Below are 24,881 nucleotides of genomic sequence, written 5' to 3'. Positions count from 1 at the left end.
TGTCCTGTGAGCCGAGTTCTTGTCCAGTGTTGGTCAAGGCGAAAGTAGTCCGGCTTGTTTGCTGGGGTCAAGAAACTAGCGTGTTTTTCTTCCCAAAACAGTACGTGTGCTAAAGAGTGATTTATTTCATCACAAAAACCGAAGCCGGCAAAAGTCACTCCTCGTTATCACTTGGGCCCTATACTGTCTCTCATTGTGTATCAGTGCGCACGTCATTCTGACCGCGAGCTGTGCGCACGAGTCGATTCACTTTGTTTACTGCTCGGGAAGATGTCTGACTACGAGAGCGACGAGGAACATATTGACTTCCGTTCAGAGCCAAGGGGGTATCTTTATGAACCCGTTTATACTGAGGAGGAAGTTCGCCAAATGGACTTAGATCGGGCAGAAAGAGAGAGGGTGGACAGAGAAGTGATGGAAACAGAAGCTGGAGCCACTGCTGGAGCTGCGATACCCAGGGTGGCCGGCAAATCCTGGTGCACTTGTTTGAAGTGTGAAGTAATGCAGACAGAGGTGGAATGTTACTGCTGCCACGAGTGGGATTCAGTTATGCCCCAGATACAAAACCTTAGATGAGGATGTCGGCGGGCGCGGAACGGCTGCTGCCTGCATCACAAATAACGGTGACTTCCCTGCACTCCTGAATGCAGGCGTCTTGAGAACTTTTTTCCATGTTCCCAAGATCAACTGGAAGAGGCGTCCCAGACCAGCTGGACCCGATGGCCAGTTGTCTGCAGAGTAAGTGTTGAGCACTGCCAAAGAACAGAAAGACTCGTGCGCACAGCTCGCGGTCAGAATGACGTGCGCACTGATACACAATGAGAGACAGTATAGGGCCCAAGTGATAACGAGGAGTGACTTTTGCCGGCTTCGGTTTTTGTGATGAAATAAATCACTCTTTAGCACACGTACTGTTTTGGGAAGAAAAACGCGCTACTTTCTTGACCCCAGCAAACAAGCCGGACTACTTTCGCCTTGACCAACACTGGACAAGAACTCGGCTCACAGGACACTGTCGGGGGTAAGTCAGTTTGAATGCACGACACTGGTTATGGTGATGCCATACAGATTCCTGTCAAATATCCCGAACTATCCCTTTAAGGTTATATTTATTATTACAGACATTAACCTCACACAGCCACATTGAGATAAAGCTGTCAGCTCTCTTGGAGAAGGATAAACTATTTTAACATGTTTATATGAAGAAAATGTGAGCTGTGCCACTAATTTTAACTTGGAGTAGAGCACCACCATTGAAATATGTCAAATAATTTGTCAAATAATATCAATCAGAGCTGAGCTACACACGATAATTACCTACAACTAATGCAAAGTAATTTGACGCATAGTCTGAATGCTGATTAAACACTAAAGCCAGTTGTTATAGGATGTTGGGGCCTTTGTTTTGATGAAATGGGCTTCAGAGTAAATTTGAGAAAAAACAAAGGACTGGGAATGAATAAAAATTACCAAAAAATATTAGAAACTTTCCCAAAAGAAAGCTCAATTAAATTAAATCAATGCATAGAAAATGACAGAAGTAAATTCAGCAAATGAACAGTCCTCACCGTGAGTTCTTGACAAACTAATGCCAGTGAGCTGCCAGGTTGTCACTGTGTCTGGCACAGGAAACATTTTGTTGATTGATGTGGACTTACTGCAATAAAGAATTTTCACATTTGGTCGTAAAAAAACTTTCAGAGAAATTTTAGTGGTGTCATGACTTCCTGTGTATCATTTTGTGTTGCTGTCCTTACCAGTGATCATAGCAAGCAGGCAGATTTACAACGCTCCAAAGCCAACTTTCAGGGAAGTGGGTGCGAGAATAAATATCAATGCTATCCACGTAATAGTCATCATCGTCTGTGGAAATCACAAAAAAGGTTCATATTCTTCATTAGGAAGCAGAAATAGTTTTTCTAAATGCAGTTACAAAGTGATGGTAATCACCCCCCATTTCTTCTGCCGCTCTCTTGCTGCGAGACAATAAGTTGACTTCCTCTTTCCTCTTGTTTCGCTGTTTTTCCATCTCCTTGCAGCAGCGCATAAAGGCTTCGACGCAGGCTGGACCATTCACAATGTATTCGCTGCGTCTCTCACAGGTGTATGAAACAGGGTTAGTCCTCATTCCGTCCAAACAGCACTCTCTTGATTCTTTGTCTTCATACTGACTTACTGAAAATAAAAAGAAGGTGGTAGATGAAAGAGTGGACAATGACAGTATGGTTTAGAAGTAAATTATGTTACTTTATTAAACTCCAGAACATAGATTAAGATTAAGACTTTATTATCATGTAGATACATGAAATACACAAAATTACTCCTTTGCATTTAACCCATCGGGTTGGCACCTGTTGAACACACGCATGCACATGGTCACACACTCTTGGAGACAGATGCCATTATACTGGAGCGGTGGGCAGCCATTCATAGCGCCCGGGGAGCATGGGGGTACAGTGCCTTGCTCAAGGGCACCTCAGCTGTGGCAAAGAGGTGGACTGCCACCCCCCCAGCTGTCAGTTCACCAACCTATGAGCAGTGAGAGTGGGAATCAAACCACCAACCTTCAGGTTATTGGACGACCCACTTTAACCACTGAGCCACGGCCGCCGAATTGCAGCAGCAGCAGAATTTCAATCCAAAACTTAAAGCAAAATTAAAACTTGGAGCCCACATGTAGTCCACAAAACTTGTTATCTCAGATAAAATTAAGCTGACTCTTATAGATTGACAGGACGCTTTTTAGAAGTAAAAACATTCTTTTAATTAATTTAATGGACAGTAACACACTGCTTAAAAAATACACAATAGTCCTTTGAAATAAAGTTGTCATTGTCTAGCTTCCTTGTAGATGTTATAAAGTTGAACTCTAACTTTTTAGGCTAAAAATACACAGAATGACACAAGCTTTTCATCCCTTTTCTTTTTTCCAATCATATGTACTGTAGCTAGTTTCTCCTTCATGTTCTTCTGACACACAGCCATGACAACAATACATTTCTTACAATATGGCAAATAGTTGAAACATGAAAGCAAGCTTCTGCACACACATCCATAACAGTTGAGAGTCGCAATATCTGCCTTGATTTGAAAATGTTCCCCTATTAGTCTGCACTTCATGTACCCTAAAGCACAGAAAGAAACACTGATGTGTCATGTAGAAAAAGTAAAAAAAGCAACGATTCTTACTCAGCTTGGTTCTGATGTTTATTACAGGGCTGGCTCGTTTCCTCCGGCTGAAGGCAGGACACTTTACATCTATAAATGAAAAAATGAACAATGTATTAAACTGAATCCAGAAAGTACAAAACTAGTCTCCATGATAACTTACAATACGTGAAAACACAGAAATGTCCCCTTTTCCAAACATGTTGACAATCATGGAAACATGTTAGAGTGGGTAGCGATCATTATGGAAACTGTTACAAACCCTGTTCATCGGGCTGTTCATCTTGGTCTCACCCTTTTTTCCACTCTTTTTTTTAATATAGATTGTGATCAAGCATACAAGTCCCAATGGAATGAACATATTTATATAAAATGCTAAAATTAAAACAGTAGCTTGATTAGACAAAATTTATTTTTTTCATAATTTAACCAAACATTGGCGGTCCTGAGTAAAATAATCTTAATACAATAAATATCCATGGATTATACATCAGAAAAATGAACTGGAATACTCTCTTTTTGTCATGAATCTTAAATAGTTATCTACCAGAGAGATGATGCAGCACTCCTCTAGATTTGTTTTCACTATAAAGTGCTGCATTTTTCTGGAGAAATTGCGGATAGTAGTGGGAGTATCTTTAGTGCAACATATACAGTGAAATTAATACTGGATGTTTGTGGCAAAAATGAAGACGTGGATTAAAATAGTCAAATAATTAATTCAGAATATAGTTTTTACACTATTACTCCACAAGCCCCAAGCATTACAGGCTATGAGAGTAATAGATAAAAAGTATAAATAATTTCCCTTCTTGGCCTGATTTCAACAGCCTGTTATGTTCTTAAAAGGTTATGACAAACCAAAAAAAGACTTAATCAGTATATTATTTCCAATACATAATAGCCCACAATCAAAACTTGTGTAAGTGTCTATGGTGGAGTGTTTGCTTGTCTGATAGATGGTAAAACACATTCGGCCAAGCAGCCTGCCACTAAGTCATCTTTATTTCAACCAGTGGAAGTGAGAGTGAGGAGTGCACAAGTGTTACCTGTTCTGCCGGGGGTTCCAAAAGTGTTGGTGACAAACAACAGCCCCGCATCATAGAACACATTCATGCTATCTTTCCCTCCACCTGGTGTGCAGCCTGTGTCATATTTTTCCACAGTGTCCCAAATCTGAGCAGAAATGTGGGCACACAAGGCTAAGTTAGATATTTTATTTGCCTTTTCCCCCCTTATGTTTACTCATGCTCTGTGATGACCAACCATTTCAGATTTGAACTATTTCAAAATGTAGGTGAACTGAGCAGACGGTGCAACCTACACAAGCATGTATGTGTATGTATGTGATTTAACTTTTGGAAAACAAGTGACTTGAGGTTGGACTCTTATTGGTTGCCTCAGATATTTAGTATCTAACTTACACTTTAAATAATAATAGAATATTTTTCATATTAATTTTTGCCTCAGTGCAGTTCAGTTTCATTAAAATATTTCAACAAAAGGGATCTCAGGGCATTTCGCTAATAAAAACAAGACCTTACAATTAGGGATGTCCCGATCTGATCACGTGATCGGAAATCAGGGCCGATCACGTGGTTTCTGACCCGATCGGTATCGGACGTTTCATCCCGATCAGCGATCGGATATATAGCCTATCTATATATGTATATTTAATCTATTTTTTTAATTTTTTTTATCAGAACTATAATATTTCAAAACAAATGGGTAAAAATAACAGCTTAGTATTTACTGTTATGTTGTGGTACCGTCAGACTGTCTCAACCAACCATAATATACGTAGACGCCTCATAGATTGACACTGCCCATTGGAGCTGACCATGGATGTATCAGCACGGCCGCCATCTTGGATGGGTCTCCAATGCATCCACATTGCATTCCGACAGAGGAAGGTGTATATCCCCAACTGCAATAATCATAACTCCCCGAATTTTTATGTCTATGGTCTCAACTCCACACAGAAACAATGCATGCGGCGTGACGTCACTTTACTGCGTGCCGTAAAGCGAAGCAGAACACGGCAGCAGCTTGAAGCTGGGGGCGCGAATGTCCGCGGTGTGGAGGTATTTTAAAGTGGATGACAAAAACGTTGCGATTGCTAACTGTGAGATATGCAAACTTGGGATTTCAAGAGGTGGCAAGAACATGGCTGACATCCTTGATGAGAACAGGAACAGGCTCAAACCTGACAAGGTAGAGATGTTGGTTTTCATCAAGAAAAACGTACATTTCCTTCTGTGAAACCAGAGGAGGAGAGTGAGCCTAAAGGCTGATTTATGGTCGCCTACGGAGAGCTACGGAGAGACGTCGCGAGATTGGGTCGTTAGCGACGCCTACTGATCGGGAGGTGAATTTCCTTGCGTATCCGACATCCCGACGGAGATGATTGATTGATGATGATTGATTGTTTACCTACCTTCTGCCAGGTATTTCAAGTTGAGCTGCTGCTCTTTTTTACATTAGACATTGTTGCACTAAACTACAACATGAAGAATTTGTTTGTTACTTGATTACTTTTTTTGTTTAAGCTACCCCACAGAAGTGCTCTGTTTATAAGTGTTGAATGATAAAATAAGTGAATAAAATAAACAAAATCAGGGACATCCTGGATCTGATTCTTCGCCGTTCTTCATGTTTTTTTAATGCACTGTAGAAGTATCGGATCGGGACTCGGTATCGGCAGATACTCAAAATCAAATGACTCGGAGAATGACGGGGCAAAAAAAACCTGATCGGGACATCCCTACTTACAATGGTAAATATTTTGAATAATACAATTTGTCCATATTCTGTTCAGGTGCTTATTTTAACAGACACAATAAAGATATTGCCTTTTTCTGTGTCAGGTGGTTCTTGCTGTTTAGGACATAAGTGCTTTTGTCAACTGCCACCAATCCCACTGTTGCCTGTGGATCTCCTGTGATCCTCAGGTTAAACATTCTGCGAGGTTCGGTGACGGGTGTCATTACTTCCAGCTTTAGCTAAAAGGGAAAGGAAGTGCACATTTGCTTTTGCTAAACAATTTATGGATCACAATTAAAGTGCCTTGAACTGTATGAATTTGTGTCTTGTTGTTTATACTCTTACTGTGCCCATGCAGGAATCTTTTACATCCACCCAAACAGAGTCTGACATCACTTCATCAGAATTTGTATGGTAGTAGGCTACAATACGGAATGATGGTAGCATTTCTTTGGTAATTGGAAGTATGAAGGTAATAATTACTTGACCTTGCAACTTTAATCGTCCGTATTTCACAAGCTGACCTTTGCTCAAGATCTGTGGATACAGACAAAACATTGCTAATTATCCAGCTTGAGAAATACAAATACATAATATCCACTAAAGGGTTCAACGTATTTCTCACCAGGTATGTGAGGTCTTTTTGACCTTCTGGCCGCTTCAAGAAGACATCGACTTTCATGTTTTGTCCTAATTCCACCTCAGCTGTAGCCACACCTGTGAAAAATACTTTATACAGTTGGTACAAGACATTTACAGGGGCCATCGCAGTTACAAGTGAAGGTACCAGTATTACCTATTATACTAATGATTAAACTATAGTTTCAGAATGTTCCTGACCTATCTGAAGATCATTGTTGCTTTCAGCTTTAAACAAAAGCCAAAAGCCAACTGCTTGTCTTTCAGATGGAAGATTGGGATCATCGGTCCTTGCCTGTAAATAAAGCCATGCAAAGGTAAATAAAAACAGAGAAAATAACAATTTGGTATTCATTAAAATGATCAAGTCTATCTTGTTATATTCTCTTGACGAGTAGTATTAAAAAAATCCATATTTATCTTCTTGCCTTAATGAAATATGAGATCAGCACAAGTACAAACTATAAAAAGCTCTATCATCATCAATTTAAGTGTGTCCAAAGATTTCAAAGCATGATTTACAAAAAAAGTGACTCATCAAAACAAGCAATTGATCAAATCACTGTCTCAAGAGTCACTTTATCCTTATCATGATCGTCTTTCTAGAATCTTTTAATACTTTTCATGCTTTATTTTTTAATTACATGTAATTTATTTATAGTCGTGATAAAAAGAAAGCACACCCTTATTATAAGGCTTTACATATCAGTACACAATAAGAAATATCTGGTCCTGACAGGTCTTAGGGTTGGTGATGGTGGTGTGGTATATTGTATGTGCTGAATCTGGTCAAAGGTCATGAGAGAGCTGCCACTGAATAGGTGCTCCAGGCTGGCTATTCCTCTCTGTCTCCATGTAGGAACGTTAATGGGGTTTTTATTCATTTTTAACATAGGGTTGTGCCAGATAGGGGTGATAGAGGAAGGGCAAATTTGATAGTTAAACTGTTTATTTCCAGTCCACCAGGCAGACAGAGTGGTGCTTATTGCAAGTGATCTGAAGTAGAGCCTGGCTCGGGCCGGATTTTTCTGTCCGAGCCCGGCCCTCAACCGACAGAAAAGTTCTCAAATCCGACCCGAGCCCGAGATTAATTAAAATATTTGTGTCCGAGCCCGCCGGAAGCCCGAGATCAGTGACCAACGCAAGACGGCGCACCCTAATCAGTAAATACACATTGGTGACAGCGCACCATTATCCACCATAATCCATTTTAAAACATACACATTAATGGCGGTGCACCACAACAAATGCACCAGCACTCTTCGACCAGAATAAACACCCATTCAACTAAATACAGAGAGAAAAAAAAATTGACTAATAAAACAGTAGAAACATTCTCATTTCCCACGACTTTCAGTTCTCCAGAAGCTATTTTTCTTTTAATGTCCTCCATAGCGCTTCCATCCAAATGAGCTCGGCTGCACTGATCGCACGTGTTTAATGTAAAGTTGTTCGAATGTTCGATATGCGTGCGTGCGCACCGAGCATGCACAGACCACAGATGCACACAGATGCATGCTGCACGGCATGAGGCACGAATAGCCTACCAACATTTTCATTTATGAATATTCAATTATTTATGTTTATCACAAAAACTGACATTTGCAATGAACTGAAACCTGTCCTCTGGCTGTTTATAATTTTCACGATTTCTGCTTGCTTTTGAGCCCGACCCGAGTCCGACAAGACATTCTAATTTTTTGTCCGAGTCCGGCCCGGCCCGTCGGGTTCCGACCGGGCCCGTCGTGCTTCGGTCGGGTTGCCATACTCTAATCTGAAGCATTGATGACTTATTATTGATTTGCCCATAAAAGCAATATGTTGAGTTGGGAGTAGTCTGTTATGTGTCAAGCCAGGCAGAGTTTAGGTTATTCGTCCAATGGCAGCTATATTGAAGTTGGTGGGAGAGAAAGTAATTGTTCAAATTTGGAGTGTCTAAAATTACATTTTGATGGTTTTTGAAGTGTTGTTAGTTTCATTCTGACTAATTCAGATTTTTTTAACTTTTCCAATAAAATTTATTTTCTGCCAAGTTGAGAGAGAAGAAACAGCCTGGCGGTGGAGTAACAGGGGTCATTGCAAATTTTGGGAAGAATTGTCATTTTGTCATGGTGGCAGTCTCGGTCTTCTTGAATAATATGAAGTAATGGGTGACTTGTGTTGCATGACTACAGTATAGGTCCCCGGTTCCAGCTACTGAGGTTGTGGGATTTGTAAGATAAAGAATAATGTCATCAGCATGTAAACTAATTTTGTGATGATCTAAATTTGTTAATATACCTGTGATGTTGTCACTCTGTCTTATGACTCATGACTTCAATGAAAAGTGCAAAGAGAGATGGTGATAACGAGCATCCTTGACTATTACCTTGATTTTAGTAGAATGGGTTGATTTTTCTGTTACTTTGACTGCCTCCATGTATCTGAACTTTCATCTGGTAAGGATCTTTACTTTTGCTTGATGATGACGATGATGATGATAGTAATTTATTTCAGACAAAAACATTTCACCGGTCAGTGCCAAGCAAACACAAAGTACATAATAAATTATAAATAAATTTCTTTAAGACACATCACATCGGTGATTATGAGTCTGAAAAGGAGTATGATGAAGTATAACTTCTATAATCATACCCCTTTTCCAGTAGTAATTTATCACATTATTTTCAGTTTCCAATATCCTTTCTGACAACATGAAATAATAATTATAGTTATATTTCCTCAGAAGATGAAAGTACTACATACACACACATATACATATGTACACATACATATATACATGTTCACCTATACCTACACCTATACACACATATACATCCATACACCCATATACACACCCGTCTGCTTATATACAAAAATAATACACAACTATTTACAGACCTATTTACATTTACCCACACATTCACAGACCTGCACACACTTGCTGAAATCATACATAGAGTTTTAATTCCCAGCCAGGATCATCCCCCTTGTTCTTCCTTATACCTTTGAATAATAACCATTTTGAGACCTTTCTTAAAATAGCTCATGCTTGGACTTTGCTTCAGCTCTTTAGAGAGTTTATTCCAGATCTTCACACCAACACCAGAAATGCACATTCTTTTCATTGTTGTTCGAGCCTTCAAAGTTCTGAAGTTGAGGTTTTTTCTATAATCATATCCCCCCACTCTATCAGAAAATAATTTTTGAATATTTTCTGGCAATGTTTTGTTTCTGACTTTATACATAATCTGTGCAGTTTGAAACTCTACCAAATCAGTGAGTTTCAGTAAATAAGAATGGATGAATAGATTGTGGGTATGACAATAAAAATCGGCCTTGTGAACTAAACGAATGGCTCTTTTCTGTAATGTGCATAATGGTTGAAGTGATGTTCTGTAAGTGTTGCCCCAAACTTCCACACAGTAACTTAGATATGGTAAGATAAGTGAACAGTACAGAATATATAGGGCAGAGGAGTTTAGATATTTTCTAGCATTAGAAAGAACTGCAATACTTCTTGCAATTTTAGATTGGACATATTTTATATGAGGTTTCCAACAGATCTTATTTTGAATCAATACTCCCAAAAACCGGATTTCAGTCACTCTCTCCACAGTCATATTATCAATTTTTATTTGTAAATCACTCTTCTCTTTACACTTACCGAATAACATAAACTTGGTTTTATCTAAATTTAGCGACAATTTGTTAAGATTAAACCACTCTTTCAGTTTACATAACTCTAGATTCATCTCAAGCAACAGCTGTCGTAAATTTTCACCCGTACCAAAGATGTTTGTGTCATCAGCAAATAATACAAAGTTAAGTCTCTTGGAGACCTTACATATATCATTTATATACAAAATAAACAATTTTGGCCCCAATACTGAGCCGTGGGGAACACCACAAACAATGTCCAAGCATGAGGATTGGAAATCACCCAACTGCACAAATTGTTGCCTATTGCTGAGATAACTTTTCATCCAATGCAACACTACTCCTCTTAGACCATAACCCTCAAGTTTTCTGAGGAGTATGTCATGATCAATTGTATCAAATGCTTTTTTTAAATCAATAAATACCCCAACAGCATGTTTCTTTTTATCTAATGCACTGGTCACTTCTTCTATTAAATGTAGAACTGCCATCGCTGTGGATCTTTGTGGCCTAAATCCATACTGATTTTCAGTCAGTAGATGATGTTTACTAATAAATCTTTCTAATCTAACAACAAATATTTTTTCCACAATTTTGGAAAATTGTGGAAGTAATGAGACAGGCCTGTAATTTGTAAAATCATGTCTATTCCCAGATTTATATAGTGGGATGACTTTCGTAATTTTCATTTTTTGTGGAAATATTCCTGTTCGAATTGACAGGTTACAGATATATGTTAGCCAGTGGCGGCTCCTCCATAGGGGCGATTTGTGCGACGCACTACCAAACACGGAGTTTTTTTTTTTTTTTTTTTTTTTAATCTAGTTGCTAAGGTGGGACTGATCTGCTGTAGGCAAACTGGTTGTATATGTCATTGTCCAATCAGATTAAGGTCGCGCCTGGTGTTGCTACGCCCATTTTGTGCGATTTCTGTCAGGGTCGAATTTGCACCAGGAAGCTCCCATTGACATGAATGGGACCTCGGTTTTTTCAAAAATCCTGCTCCCAATGCATTTTCTATGAGGGTTTATGTGCTCGCACAAACGACGCACAACGTGCTTTCGTCATATGTCTGTTGCGCGGGACCATGAACATTCTACTTGTTGTTGTAACATTGTGGTTTTCAATAAAGAAAAAAAAAAAAAACATTCTACGAAGAAGATGGCGAGTGTCGAATGCAACAATACGGTAGTGTCTCTGAAAGAAGTACCCTTTAGTCGTCGTACTAATGCGGAGAAGGAAGTTTGGAAGAATTTTGCAGGATTTTCGGGCTCGCCTTGCGAGGCAAAGATGAAACCCAGGGCTCCACCAACCCTGCTATTTTTCCTGGTAGTATTTGATGTAGCTAAATAACTTACTCTTTTGTGCTCAATCATTGACTTGTAATGATTTAAATCTTTTATATAATGTTGACAATGATAGCAGAATGTATAATGACACATTCATTGTTAATGGTGCAGTATTATATTTAAAAAAAGAGAGAAATCTAACATAAGTAAGCTGCACTTAACCATGTTTGACAACTGGTTATACTTTTCTAAGTCATATTTTCCAAAACTTCAATAAACACTTGACTTGGATTTATATGTTGTCATTTTAATTACATTCTTTAGAATGAAAATTGAATGAATCTTATCATTAAGAGCTTATGTGTTTACTTATTTCATAGAATCCTGGAACAATATGAGGAAAATAAATAAATAATGGTTAAGGTGTAATATTAACTGATTGGCAAATTATGCAAAAAATAACAAAAAATTATTTAAAATTATTACAACAAATTATGCTACCTAGACAAATATACCTCAGTCCTATGGACTTTTATGGTACTTATGGACATAACGAGGGAAATTGCAGTCACTTTGGTTATTTGGAAGACCAAATAACCCCTCGACTCTGCGTTGTGTTTATTTAAGGAAGACAAGGAGTTTCTGGACGATTGGACATTTTATTTCCTGTGTGGGAACATAACAGGTTTGCATCAGTGCAATCGGTTCAGCTTCGCACAGCACACTCTGATGCAGCTTTCACAGACTGGAAATTGCACTACCTAAAAAAAATGTCAGGAGCCGCCACTGATGTTAGCGGTTGAATAATTTCCACAATCACCTTCTTAATTATTATCATGTCGATGCCATCATAGTCAGTTGACCTTTTATTTTCACATTTATTTACTATATCTATGATCTCATTTTCCTCCACTGCTGTGAGAAACATGGAATCTGGATTTCTAACTAATACATCATTTAGTATTTCATGTCCTGTGGGCTGCGGGATTTTCTCAGCCAATTTAGGGCCCACACTTACAAAGGATTTATTAAAATTATGAACTATCTCTTCCATGTTATTTAAATGTTTATCTCCATTGTTTGTAAAGTGTTGTGGATAACAAACATGTTTGGAGTTTTTTCTAATAACACTGTTTAAAATATTCCAGATACCTTTAATATTATTTTTATTTCTATCCAACTTTTACTTTAATAATCTTGTTTTGCTATTCTTAAGACAGCAGTTAATTTGTACTCATATTTCTTGTATTTATTTTCTGCCCCAGTTGATCTAAGCCTTCTGAAGTCTCTATATAACTTATTCTTTTTTTTACAGGCATTTTGCAATCCCTTTGTGATCCATGGAGTTTCAGAATATTTATTTGCAGAAATAAACTCTACATTCGGACAATTTTTCTCATATAATGATTTGAAAATATTCAGAAAATTATCATATGCTTTATCCATGTCATTTTCTTTTAATACTAACTCCCAGTTTTGTTTAGATAATTCATCTTTAAATGCATTTATAGATTTTTCCGTCCTTAATCTTTTAATAATCTGATTATTTTTAATCTTAACTTTCATGTGGCAGATATCACAAACAACAAAAACAGGTAAATGATCACTGATGTCATGAACTAACAATCCACTTATTGTGTTGTCTATTAAATTTGTAAATATGTTATCTATTAATGTAGCTCTATTGGCTGTGATTCTGCTAGGTCTCGTAATTTGAGGGAAAAGGCTCAGACTACATGTAGTATTAATAAACTCTTCAGTCAATTTGTGATTGTTGACATTCAGCAGATCAAAATTAAAGTCCCCACAAATAAAGTAGTTCTTTGAAGTTATAGCTGTATACGTTTTCTCAAACCATTCTGTGAAGAGGTTCATGTTAGAACCAGGAGCCCTATATATACAGCTAACAATTACATTTTTATTTTTTTCCACATATATTTCAACTGTTAAACACTCAAAATGATCTTTAACCACGTTAGTCATGTTTTCAATTAGCTTATATCTAAAGCTGCTGTCCACATATACAGCTACTCCTCCAACAATCTTTCCTTCTCTATTAATATAACTAAATTCATAACCATCTAATTCAAAATCGGCTCCCTTGTTAGAAGTAAGCCAGGTTTCAGAGATAGTGATGACACTAAAAGGTTGTTTAAATTGGCTTAGACAGTCCTTGATGTGGTTAAAGTTCGCATATAAGCTTCTGCTGTTGAAATGTATTATGGAGAACTTATTGTCTGCATTAACTGTTATATTATATTGTTGAGTCGAGTAGTAGCAACAGTTATTCCCAATGTTATAGAAAAAGTTGTTTTCTGGGTCCAAATCCTTTTCCTTGTCTTGGCTCTTATATTCAGTGTAGTCAAAAGTTTTTAGTTCCAGGTAATCAGTGTTAATTGGAGGTGTTAATGTTGTGTCCATAGATGATGAGGACAACGAGTTGTTTAACTGAGACATGGTGATTGAGTGTCATGTGCAATCACCTGAGATCCCAGGTAAAACATTCAGTTGTACTTATCCAGTTCAGCGATGTCCCGAACAACCAGAACCTTTGCCTCCTCTGGAGTTCCATTAAGTTTGACAAGAACCTTACAATTTGTTGTCCATGTTGATTGGATCTTTCCTTGTTTTCTCAGAAACCGAGCCTTTCTGGCGATATCAGCATTCTTCTTGGTCAAGTGCTCATTAATAAATACGTCAGATCCTTTCAGCAATCTGCCTTGTTTTAACAGAGCAAACTTGTATTTCCTCTTTGTGAATCTCATGACGATGGCATGTTTATGCTTGAGACTTCTGTATAAGTCTTTGTCCTTGTGTTGACTACCATACCTAATTAAGGCTAACTGGAAATCATACTCAATTTGAAAGACTTACTGTAATAGTCATGGTGTCAGAGCTTGCTGGTGTCTTTATGGCAACCATAGCAATGCCGTTGGCTGAGGTTAAGGCCTGTATATGACCAGGATCAACCACTACAGCAACATTGCTTGCTGGGGTGTTGTCAGGATTCACAACTTCAACCTGCCAAAGAAAAAAAACTGCAAAACAATCAAACCACATATAACACTTGTTTTAATGCACACTTTATAGCTGTTGAAACAGTTTCTGTTCAAACTGCAATAAAATACCTTCTAAAGAAGCTGCGTAACTAAGATAATCACTAATATGTAAAATATTGGTGAGTATCTCAAAGCACTAATATTTGTTTTGTTTTTGATTTTAGCCAAATATCAGCTCTCATTTCATTAAGTTTCAAAAAATATCACTTTACCTTTATGACAAAGTAAATTCCTGCTTTAAAATATTTGGGTGTTCTTTTGAAATGGATGGTGTAGGGTGATGCGACAATCTTGATTCCTCTCAACTCCGCCTCCACCATTTCACCTCCTGTTTGTGACAGACGTACATCACAATCATGCACTCACATAAAATAAAGGTTGACTCTTTCACCAACTTAATTTTCCATTTAAATAGATGACCCTTTGACACTACTCTATAATCTATTAGTAATAAAACAACAAGATATCTCTCTCTCGCTCTTATTGAAGATAACATTTAGAAACAGTGTCTAGTGGCTCAAAACTGGTAAATGAGGCTTTTGGATGAAAATAACAAATATCACACCTGCTTAATCTCTTCGACTTGGCCAGTGATACATTAGAACAGTCAGAACGGTTGTTTTTATCACCATATCTTTGATATGACACATGCATGTGCAAACACACATGCTCTATTTCTTACCACTCTCTGTTAGCACACTAACATCTACATATATGGAGCTTCCCATCAGTTCAATGACGTTAGGAAAGTTCTTTGTGATGTGCTCCCTCATCAACTGCACCTCTCCACGACCTCCCTTGATCTGATATGACATAAAAAGAATGGGTAAATTATTGGATACTTTTTTTGTGAAGATTTAAAATATTGCCTTAGGTGTGGACTAACACTGATATATTTGCAGAGAATCAAAAAATTACGAATAAGTAACTGAGGTTGTAGATAATGACAAGAAAAATGTTTCAAAATCTGACAAATTTTATAGCACCGATGAAAACAAACTGTAGAATATGTCTGAGCTTGCTTTTAAAGTTTTTTTCTTGTGCTTGGAGAAAGTGTGACAAAATGAGGAAATGATTGGCTGATAGATGGCGATTTGTTGCAAAATCTCACCGGGACTCTCTGAAGAGAGCTTGGAAATCTTCTTTTAATTCCATTGTATACAACCCCAAATACCGCATAGGCTGTCCCATCCAGTTCCTCATCAAAAAAATACCTAAACCGCAAGTAAATCGTTAACTTGCAATCAAGAAACTCTTTGGGCTAACAAGTAGTTGAATCGTCTCTTCCCATCAATGAATCAAAGCTGGTAATTACATCCACAAGGCAAAAACCTTCACATACTTAGCATTGATGCTGACTGTCAGTGATTCACTGTCCACATAGAGGAAGGAGCTCGCAGGTGTCAGTTTAACCTCAAAACTGGAAGCAACTGTTAAACAGTTATTAACTTTTTTGTTCATCTCATTTGAAAATGAAATATTCCATTTAATTGAAAGTTTAATTGAAAGAGGGACTCACCATATTCTTTGACCTCAAACTCTGCTGAAAAGGTTTGTTGTGAGATGCTACTAAACTTTGCTTCCACTTTCCACACACCGTAGCTAAACACATGCACACGGGATACATTTATTTCAACATTGGCACGAGATAGATATAGAACACAATTATACATTTCTTAGCGCTTGACATCTGGTATCAGATGTGAAGATGCCTTACACTACGAATCCACTGATGTTCCCCAGGGGCTGGCTTTTAAACATTTAAAATCTCTGACCCCATTAGACTCTCATTAAAATAAAGAACCCCCCCCCCCCCCCCCCCATATTAAAAATAATCATAAACTTTCTTTCCAATCACGATTTCAAAATTTACAAAAACAAAAACAAGACAACAACAGACAAATTCTAAACTCAAGGATTCAAAATGGCTATTCAGAAATAAATAACCATTATTGTTCTAGTTACATCTGTTTTAAAGGATAAGACCGTTTTTTTGACATTGGGCCCTTGATTTCACATTATAACATGATGTTCTACTCACCCCTGCTTGTTGTTGGTCATTTGGAGCTGTTCCGAAGATATTCGCGGGGCGTCTGGCTGCTCTCTTGAGATATTCGGCCATGAAACGGTTTCCTATGGGCAAGCTCATACAGGCACAAACTATGCTGTTTATAATTTATTAATTACTCTACACTAGCACTGATAACGTGGAGGTGCGTCGCTTACTTAAAAAAATCCGGGTTACTAATTTTGAATTTTAGCCGAATGAATAAAGAGGCAGCAGGTCTGTGGGCTGTCTGTGGCAGTAGCACCACGATGACGTCAGTAATACCCACTTTACGACAAAAAAATCAAAATTACAATAACCCGGATTTTTTTAAGTAAGCGACGCACCTCCACGTTATCAGTGCTAGTGTAGAGTAATTAATAAATTATAAACAGCATAGTTTGTGCCTGTATAAACTTGCCCATAGGAAACCGTTTCATGGCCGAATATCTCAAGAGAGCAGCCAGACGCCTCGCGAATATCTTCGGAACAGCTCCAAATCTTCAACAACAAGCAGGGGTGAGTAGAACATCATGTTACAATGTGAAATCAAGGGCCCAATGTCAAAAAACCGATCTTATCCTTTAAGTAGATATCAACAACTTACCTAACAATGTCAGGAAGCTGATATTTTCCTTGCACAATTCCTGAATTCAGAGTCCTAACTTCAGATAGCACAGTGGTGCCTTCAGGAGTCTAGGAATACACAACATTGAACAATTACTAGCAGGCTACAGCCGCCCCGCGATCCTCAGTTGCATTAAGCGGGTATAGCAAATGGATGGATAGATGAAAAGAGGTTTAAATAAGGCCCATATTTTGCAGTGTGACTACCATTCACTGGCAACTCTGTGTGGTTGAAGTGTTCACTGTTTTGGGGGGGGGTTCCTCTTTTTTTGTGTTAGAGTTTGTGTTAGAATGTGCAACTTGGGAGCATTTACACATTGATCCCATGAATGATCTTTACTGGAGTAAATATGTTTTAGCTAATCTAATTACACACTCCAATGAGCAATGTTTAGTGATCACTTTTTGGGAACATTCTTCGATTATTCATGTGACTACGCTGTGACACCCATTTTCTGTACTTTTGTACTTATGCATTCGCAAAAGATACTGTACCACAATCTCAATGTCCACTAAATGATTCCTTTGATCTTCATTTGCCTTTGGCTCCAAGTCAAACATCATTGCAAAGACTCTGTACAAGACTGTCAGAGAAAGAGAAAATGGAAGGAGTTGTTTTTTATTAAATACTTTAGCCACTTTCCACTGCTCGCTCTGTAAAGTGTAGCTAAAGAAAAACACACTGTTGACAGAAAGACAAGTTTGTCACGGAATATTGCTTTATTTTAGCAAAAGTTTCCAACTTGAGGGTTTGTTTCTTTGTTTTCACACTCAGATATTGTATTTCCCCTTATCTCAAAACTGTCCTGACACTTAAAGTCCCTGCTGGCATGCAAAAAAACTCTGTTCCAACTTAGAACTATCTCTGCTCTCAGATAGTTACTTGTACAGATATGCTGCTCTCCTGCCCTTGCTTGATCCCTTCTCCTTTCACTCAAATTTCCTCTTGCGTTTCCATTTGAAACCTTGTCAAAAAGCCAGCCAACAAAATGGTAGAAATTATCTAACCGACTCTAACATCATATAACCCGCAATTCAACACTATGGTAACTGCCGTCTTTGTTGAGAAGTGATGCCATCATCATATCTGGAAACCTATTGGTTTGGATTTCGTCAGGATTTTTTCACAGCAGAGTGTGGTGTGCCTAGCCCAGCAAGCCAGACCCGTACAGCAAAAAGCTGTACAGGGGTCTAGTGACGCTGGATAGCAGTGTGGGCGGGATAAACGGCTGTCTGTCAAGTTCAACGCCACGCAATAGGATGGCGCAACAACCAATCAGCGCGATGAAGAAGTTTTACGTAGTCAACGCGACGGAAAATACATCATGGTTTGTAGTCTAAGGTCTGAAAAGGTGATTTCGCTTAAGCTATACACTCTGTAAATATATAACTTTAGCAACATTTGAAACATTTTCACGCTAGAAAGTAGTCGTTTAGACCCCCAAGGTGTTGAAAATCTGACAAACCGGAGAGTTTTGTCAGCTCTGAGACGAAAATCGTACATCATGCTCGCAATCGACTGGGGATTGCACAACCACCAGCGGGTTGTGGAGACCCATGCGTCGTCCCACCAACGGAGCAAGCTGGTAAATTAAACTTTTACCATACCCGGTGGGCAAAACTCCGAAAACGTCCTTTTTTAAAAAAGAAAAACTTAAGTGCAGTTATCTGTTCGTCTCGCAAAGAAAACTGTATATCTAAATTTTCTAGAGTCGCTGCCAAAGCCAACTCGAAAGACTGTTTCGCTGGGCGTAGCCATTGTTTACCTCTCTCTGGAACTTTAAAAAAAAATTTTTTTTTTACCTCTCTCTGGAACTACACACTGAAACGTCGCACCTCTGTCGTCACTAGGTAGCCCGGCCTCCGACAGCGCTCCTCACGATTTGATTGGTTCGATTAAGTTTTGATTTGGAACCTCGCAAAACGACCACAAGTGACTAGACTAGCCCTGGAGCAAATTCCATTTGCGGCCGCTAGGGGCGTCTAGATTTCTAGGCTATGGTGTGCCAACAAATGTAGTTTGGTTTCCTGGTCTGGACCAAAGTAAATATTCGTCATGGTTAGGTTTATACGTCAAAGTTTGCTGTCCTGTTGATACAGTCATTTTTTAAACATCCAATCAACATATCCCTGGTCAAAAACATATTAACATATTACACCCTGATTGGGCCACTTCTCTGACATATGTTTTCCTGATGTAATTTGCTAACTTCCAAACTATGCTATACCAGAAAAAAAGTGCAATATCTACCAAATGTATAATGGAATCCGAACAGGGCTACCAGTTGCTGGGTTGAAGATATTCCAATACTAGTACGTAACTTTAACTAGCTAGCAGCATAGCTCCTACGTTTACAAAAGCAATGTAAGCTTAAAATAAAAAATCAAGTACTATAAGTTGTTATGATTTTGGTATGTGCCATGTCCATGTTTCAATCAAATCATACCAGAGTTAACGTGGAAAAAGACTGAGATCTGCTCTTTCCTGTTGGTTCTTTGTTTGGAGTGAACCAAGATCTGAAGAATAGCATTCACACTTTTTCAAATGAATTATACCGAAATAGAAATTGCACCAGAGTTCAGAACAAATAGAACCTGATAAAAGCTGACATATCTTGAGAGCAAAAAGCAACAATCCAAGAACAGATGTTTCAAGGAAGCACAGAGGAAACCTAAGTGTGAGGAGATGAACTCCAGCAGGAGAGCAGTGCATTTGTAGAATCTAGTGTGTCTGAGAGCAAAGACACAGATCTGAGGTGAAGTAAAACATATTTACATGCAAGCTGGGACAAGCTGGTACTTTGGGTGCATGAGCAGAGTTTAGAGGAATAGTAATACAAAACCTGAGCATGAAAATGAGGAAACCTGCTTCTAAATTGAGTAAATAGAACCTCAATTAAAAAAATCACGGTTCAAAATTCAAAGCAACTACATGAAAAAAACTACATTTCATGTATTTGTTTTACTTAAAATCATGGCAGTATTATCTTGTGTTGCTATTGATCAATGTAGTTGAAATGATGTGACAAATCTCAACCACTTTAACATGTGACTGAATTTTTATTTGTTGTTCGTTTGATGAAAACAAACTAAATATGTTGATAGCATCCACCTGTTATTTTAAAAAAGCCTCAGTCATATCAGTAGAGTACGTGAGACTGTCTGACTGTCACGAGTCTTCAACTGACTCACATTAGCGTTCTCACTCTAAGACTTCAGAGTCCTGTTAACAGGACAACCAGAATTTATTTCTGGTTAATCTGAAAAAATTGGAATAAATGGCTATTTCTAAGATTAACTGGATAGGTATAGTATTAATAATCATATAGTTGGACGTCTTAGAATGCCGTATTTACATTTTTGTTATTGGTTAATTTTTTGAAGTGCTCTTGAGCTTTGCACTTTATGGCCATCACACACTGCTGACACAGAATTTCCAAGGTTTCAGTTTGTCAGGACCGATGTAGTGCCAGACTCACCGCTGTTATCGTGAGTATAGATGGGCTTGTCAGTCTGGATGAAAATGTAACCAGGCTGGAAGGACACTAACACAACTTTCTCCAGCACTCTCCCAGGGAACTGTGCTCGGAGACAAACATACTGCTTTATGTTGGGATCCTTAATGAAGTCTTCAGCAGGGATCTGAGAAAAACAGAGAGATGACAGTATGGGGTAAAACATCTGTAAAATTGTATGTTCAAAGCATATGTACATATTCATCTAGAGTTGAGTTTCAACAGTGTTTAGTAAGAAACAAACAAACAAAAAAAGGCTGCAACATTGTGAAGAACACTTTTTTAGCTGCACCAATTCAGTTTGACAACGGTAGCAATTGCTCTGTAGCAAACTGATGCATTATGTTCATGGCAAAAGTTTCACATTCGAGTTATGCTGAATTGTCTTGATGGTTTTAGGAAATTCTCGGTTATGCTTGGAAATTTTCATTTTGTCAGATCCAACTAACATTTTTTTCTCACTCAGAACCAAGATTTTAGGTTCTTAAGCAACTGGTTTTTGGTTTGAAATACCAGGAACATCTGTTGCAAACAATGCATACTTGGATAGGCATGATTGTATGGTGGTGGTTGGCAGCGTCATTTTATAGCAAGGAGGATGGTGGTTTGAATCGCCTTGTTTTCTTTCTGGTGCAGTGGTTCTCTCCAACATTCGAAAAGACACACATGCATGAACCTGCAGAAGCTGCTTCTCTCTGGATTTGCCCTGTGATAGACCCGTGACTGCTATGGGGTATCTTCTAGTCAGTTCTTACTGATTAATACACTGGATTAAAATGGAGGGTCTTCTCTTTCAGTATCTACTGCCATAAATCACAGAATGGAAGTTCCATTTATCATTCCTTGCTTTTATCACCTACAAATGCACTTAACTTGGAAGAAACATACTGTACTCATAGCAAAACTGAACAGAGACAGATCGGCCATCGTTCTGCCACAAAAACTCTCAGTGTTCCACGGGGGTTCATTAACCTAAGGTTCAGGGTCAAATAAAAAGTTAGTTAAACTTGATTTCTTGAAAAACACTAGGTTGGCAGTTAAATAAAGCAAAGGGGAAGCATAGTTCAAAGTCCAGACAAACAAACAAGGAGTCAAACTAAGCAGGAAAAATGGAGGACTTTAAAATTTGGTAGACAGCCTGACAAACAGCATTTTTAGAATGCTGGTTTATTTATGCTGCAGGCCCCGTGACAGTGGAAAGGTGAGCTGATTAAGTCAATGAGAACAGCTGAGGTGGGGGTGGTGGACAAGATGGTCAAAAACAAATCAAGTATTAACAATAACTTTATAGTATAGTACATTACCTTAAGTCTTCCAAAATTCTGGTAACTATTTTGGTTAGTGAGGGTCACAGATGTGGATGCTAGCATTTTGCTTTTGGATGGATGATTCATCACAGCGATTTGCACAGTTATGGCACCGTCTTGCACACAATCTTGAATCTCTACGAAGATATTTTCTGTTGTTTCTACTCGCAGCAAGTTGGGAGCAGACATTATCTCCCTTTGTAAAGAGAACAAAAATAGTTTATGGTGTATGTACAGAGGAGTGTAAGTAGAACATCAAAGAACCTAGTGAAAAAAAAGAGCAGCTCCAGACTGCATACCTTTAAGGCTAAAAATAAATTATTATCTAGATAGACAAACATACAGGCAGTCACTCTGTATCTGTTGCTATAAAGTAATAAATCACCATTTCAATTGTGCTCTTTTGCTGGAGAACATTTTCCCAAAAATGTTTTGATGACATTTGAATAATTAGCCATTGAGAGATTAATGCAGCCAGTGACAAAAATGGTTAATGTAATTGAACGTGAATAGAAATCTTTCAGTACAATCACACTGGCTGAAATTTTATTTTTGGATTTTACATGTCACACATAAAAAATAACTCAACAAATCAATCCAAGATAAAATACGATTGAACGTTTTTAGAAGCTGAAGAAGTTTTTACAAAACACAAGCGAGATGTCGAGAGGTCTTAGATTTTGAGTAAGAAAAAAATCCTGAGAAATATCAAAAATCTGCATTTAAACAGTCCTAATTCACACATGTTCAGAAAGCAAACAAATATATAGTATAACATTAGACAGTTATTACTCATTAAAGTAAGGTAGAATTGTTCTGTTGGAGTTGTGATGGTGAAGATAATTTTGAACAAATATTTCTAGAGGCTGTTCAGAAAATTCAGAAAAATGTGACGAAATGTCAGCATGTAACAAATTGTTAGACTAATTAACCTACTGACTAGTCATTTCAGGTGCAGTCTTTAAATTGATAAGTTAATCATAACATGTTATGTAATTTTTTTTTATGTTTTTATTACCTTTAATAACAGAATTGGCTTGTACAGCAGTTAAATCTGTCAGGTAAATGTTATCGGTGCAAAGAGTGCAATGTTTCTGTCTAAGATGTAGTGGTGTACAAAAGAAAAACATGAATGCCATTCAAACAAAAGACTAAAAAAATACACTCCTTAATAACATAAATGACATACCGTGTTAAATAACAAAGCTGATTATTCCACTATTTATATTGAGAAGATTTATATTTACTAGATTTGTGTTGGAGCAACATTAAAACCAGGTCATCAAACATCTTTGCTTAGTAACCCAAAATCTGCTCTAAACAAGCTTCAAGTTTAGGCGAAGTGTGAAAGGTGAGGCAGTTTTACTCACACTGATCCGGTAGCCAAAAAAATCCATGAGGAAAACACAAACAGCTGGATCCAACACATCTTTCGACCTGAACCCAAATCTGCAGTGTGTGTAGACTCTTGCTCTGTGATGCTGCACTCGCAGTAGCTGGCTCCTCCTGTACCTAAAGCAAAGGTACAGGAGGTAAATAAGTTCCATACATTGTATTTGCTTGTTGTATTCATTCCTACTAATCAGTGTTTAATAGGGCTGGGAATCCCATTGGTGATTGCTCCTTCTTTCAGTTTTCTTCACTTATTATGTTTATATTATATTTGCTTTAAAATATTATTTCCCATAATTTCAGTCAGATCGTGTCTTTTCAGGAGCCTTATAGTCTTTATTTTTTAGCATTTTTATGGACATTAATTTTCTGTGATTGCAAAACATTAAAAAAAAAACAAGTATCCAGTCATAAAAGAAGCAGCTTTGGTGGATTTAGCTTTGGTTTAACCCCTTACTGAGCAACAAATGCAAAGGTCTGAAAGCATGAATGGATGTGCCAGAAATATTGGATGATTGTAATAATTACTGTCAGAGACACTGTGAATCACCTGATGTGACCTCGATAACAGGGGAGCCATCCTTCAGCAGAAGGAACATTTTCATTTATCTTATACAGTCTCACAGTGCTACCTCAACATTTCAACTTTGAATTGACTGAAGTTCCATAAAGAAACATTCAGCAACGACTTGTTGAATATATATCAACTATTTCTTGAAAGATGTAACTCAAAACATGAACCTTAAAGTACAAACAGCAGTGTGTGGGCTATATATGACGGTATAGGAAACACCTTATGGTTTGGGTAAAGGGCAAGAGAATGGAGAAATGTAAGGAATTGCTAAAATTGGGTCTTAATTTTAGTAACTATTTACAGTTTCAAGGCTAACAACTTTGAAGTTTTTGTATCATCTTAACCTGTGAATTCTCTCGATACAACCGTACTGTCTAAGAAGGAGAAAAAGATGTTAGACCTTACTTTGGTTGGCACTTAGCCCAGTTGTGTGACGAAAAAAAAATTCATGAAGACGAGAAAACACGACAATTTGTCCTGCTTGGTTTGACTCCTTGTTTGTTGTTTATAACTGTAAAAGGAAAGTTTTGACTTAATAGTTGTTAAAATGGCAAAATCTTCCAACATTTTGTAAAGAATGGAAGAAACAATTTGCTCATTGCTCATTTTTTTTATGGTTGTTTGGTTTGTAAATATTCTGAAAAAATGCCATCATTAGCTTTAAACAGCTATCAAAAGTTAACTGATTAATTATTGGGGCCTGCCATAGCATTGCCATGCAAATGCATGGCAAGGAACCTATTACTATTCCGTTGGCAAAAGTCTATGGGATTTAACATTGAAAACGTGTCTCTTTATTTATTTATAGATTTATTCAATTCAATTCAATTCAATTCAAAAATACTTTATTTATCCCTGAGGG

General features: G+C 37.8%; 1 protein-coding gene across 1 annotated transcript in view; it reads right to left on the bottom strand.

Moving 5' to 3' along the window:
• LOC142379139 (complement C3-like) overlaps positions 1–24,044 on the bottom strand; it is a 39,459-nt gene extending 15,415 nt beyond the window's left edge. Inside the window, exons 1-21 of the mRNA XM_075464276.1 lie at positions 23,996–24,044; positions 23,424–23,565; positions 22,051–22,249; positions 20,711–20,873; positions 17,727–17,815; positions 17,212–17,300; positions 16,077–16,159; positions 15,900–15,987; positions 15,669–15,771; positions 15,240–15,360; positions 14,770–14,885; positions 14,373–14,519; positions 6,772–6,865; positions 6,557–6,648; positions 6,271–6,468; positions 6,021–6,170; positions 4,218–4,344; positions 3,190–3,258; positions 1,951–2,175; positions 1,758–1,863; positions 1,569–1,657 (exon numbers count right to left, since the gene is read on the bottom strand). Of these exons, the coding sequence (XP_075320391.1) occupies positions 1,569–1,657; positions 1,758–1,863; positions 1,951–2,175; positions 3,190–3,258; positions 4,218–4,344; positions 6,021–6,170; positions 6,271–6,468; positions 6,557–6,648; positions 6,772–6,865; positions 14,373–14,519; positions 14,770–14,885; positions 15,240–15,360; positions 15,669–15,771; positions 15,900–15,987; positions 16,077–16,159; positions 17,212–17,300; positions 17,727–17,815; positions 20,711–20,873; positions 22,051–22,249; positions 23,424–23,565; positions 23,996–24,044 (2,539 nt within the window). The remainder of the gene's footprint in view (positions 1–1,568; positions 1,658–1,757; positions 1,864–1,950; positions 2,176–3,189; positions 3,259–4,217; positions 4,345–6,020; positions 6,171–6,270; positions 6,469–6,556; positions 6,649–6,771; positions 6,866–14,372; positions 14,520–14,769; positions 14,886–15,239; positions 15,361–15,668; positions 15,772–15,899; positions 15,988–16,076; positions 16,160–17,211; positions 17,301–17,726; positions 17,816–20,710; positions 20,874–22,050; positions 22,250–23,423; positions 23,566–23,995) is intronic.
• Between the last annotated feature and the right edge of the window lie 837 nt (positions 24,045–24,881).

Source organism: Odontesthes bonariensis, chromosome 4, assembly GCF_027942865.1.
Source record: "Odontesthes bonariensis isolate fOdoBon6 chromosome 4, fOdoBon6.hap1, whole genome shotgun sequence".
NCBI classification, from domain to species: Eukaryota; Metazoa; Chordata; class Actinopteri; order Atheriniformes; family Atherinopsidae; genus Odontesthes; species Odontesthes bonariensis.
Note: the sequence above shows the minus strand (reverse complement) of the source record. Positions and strands in the feature narration are given on the sequence as shown.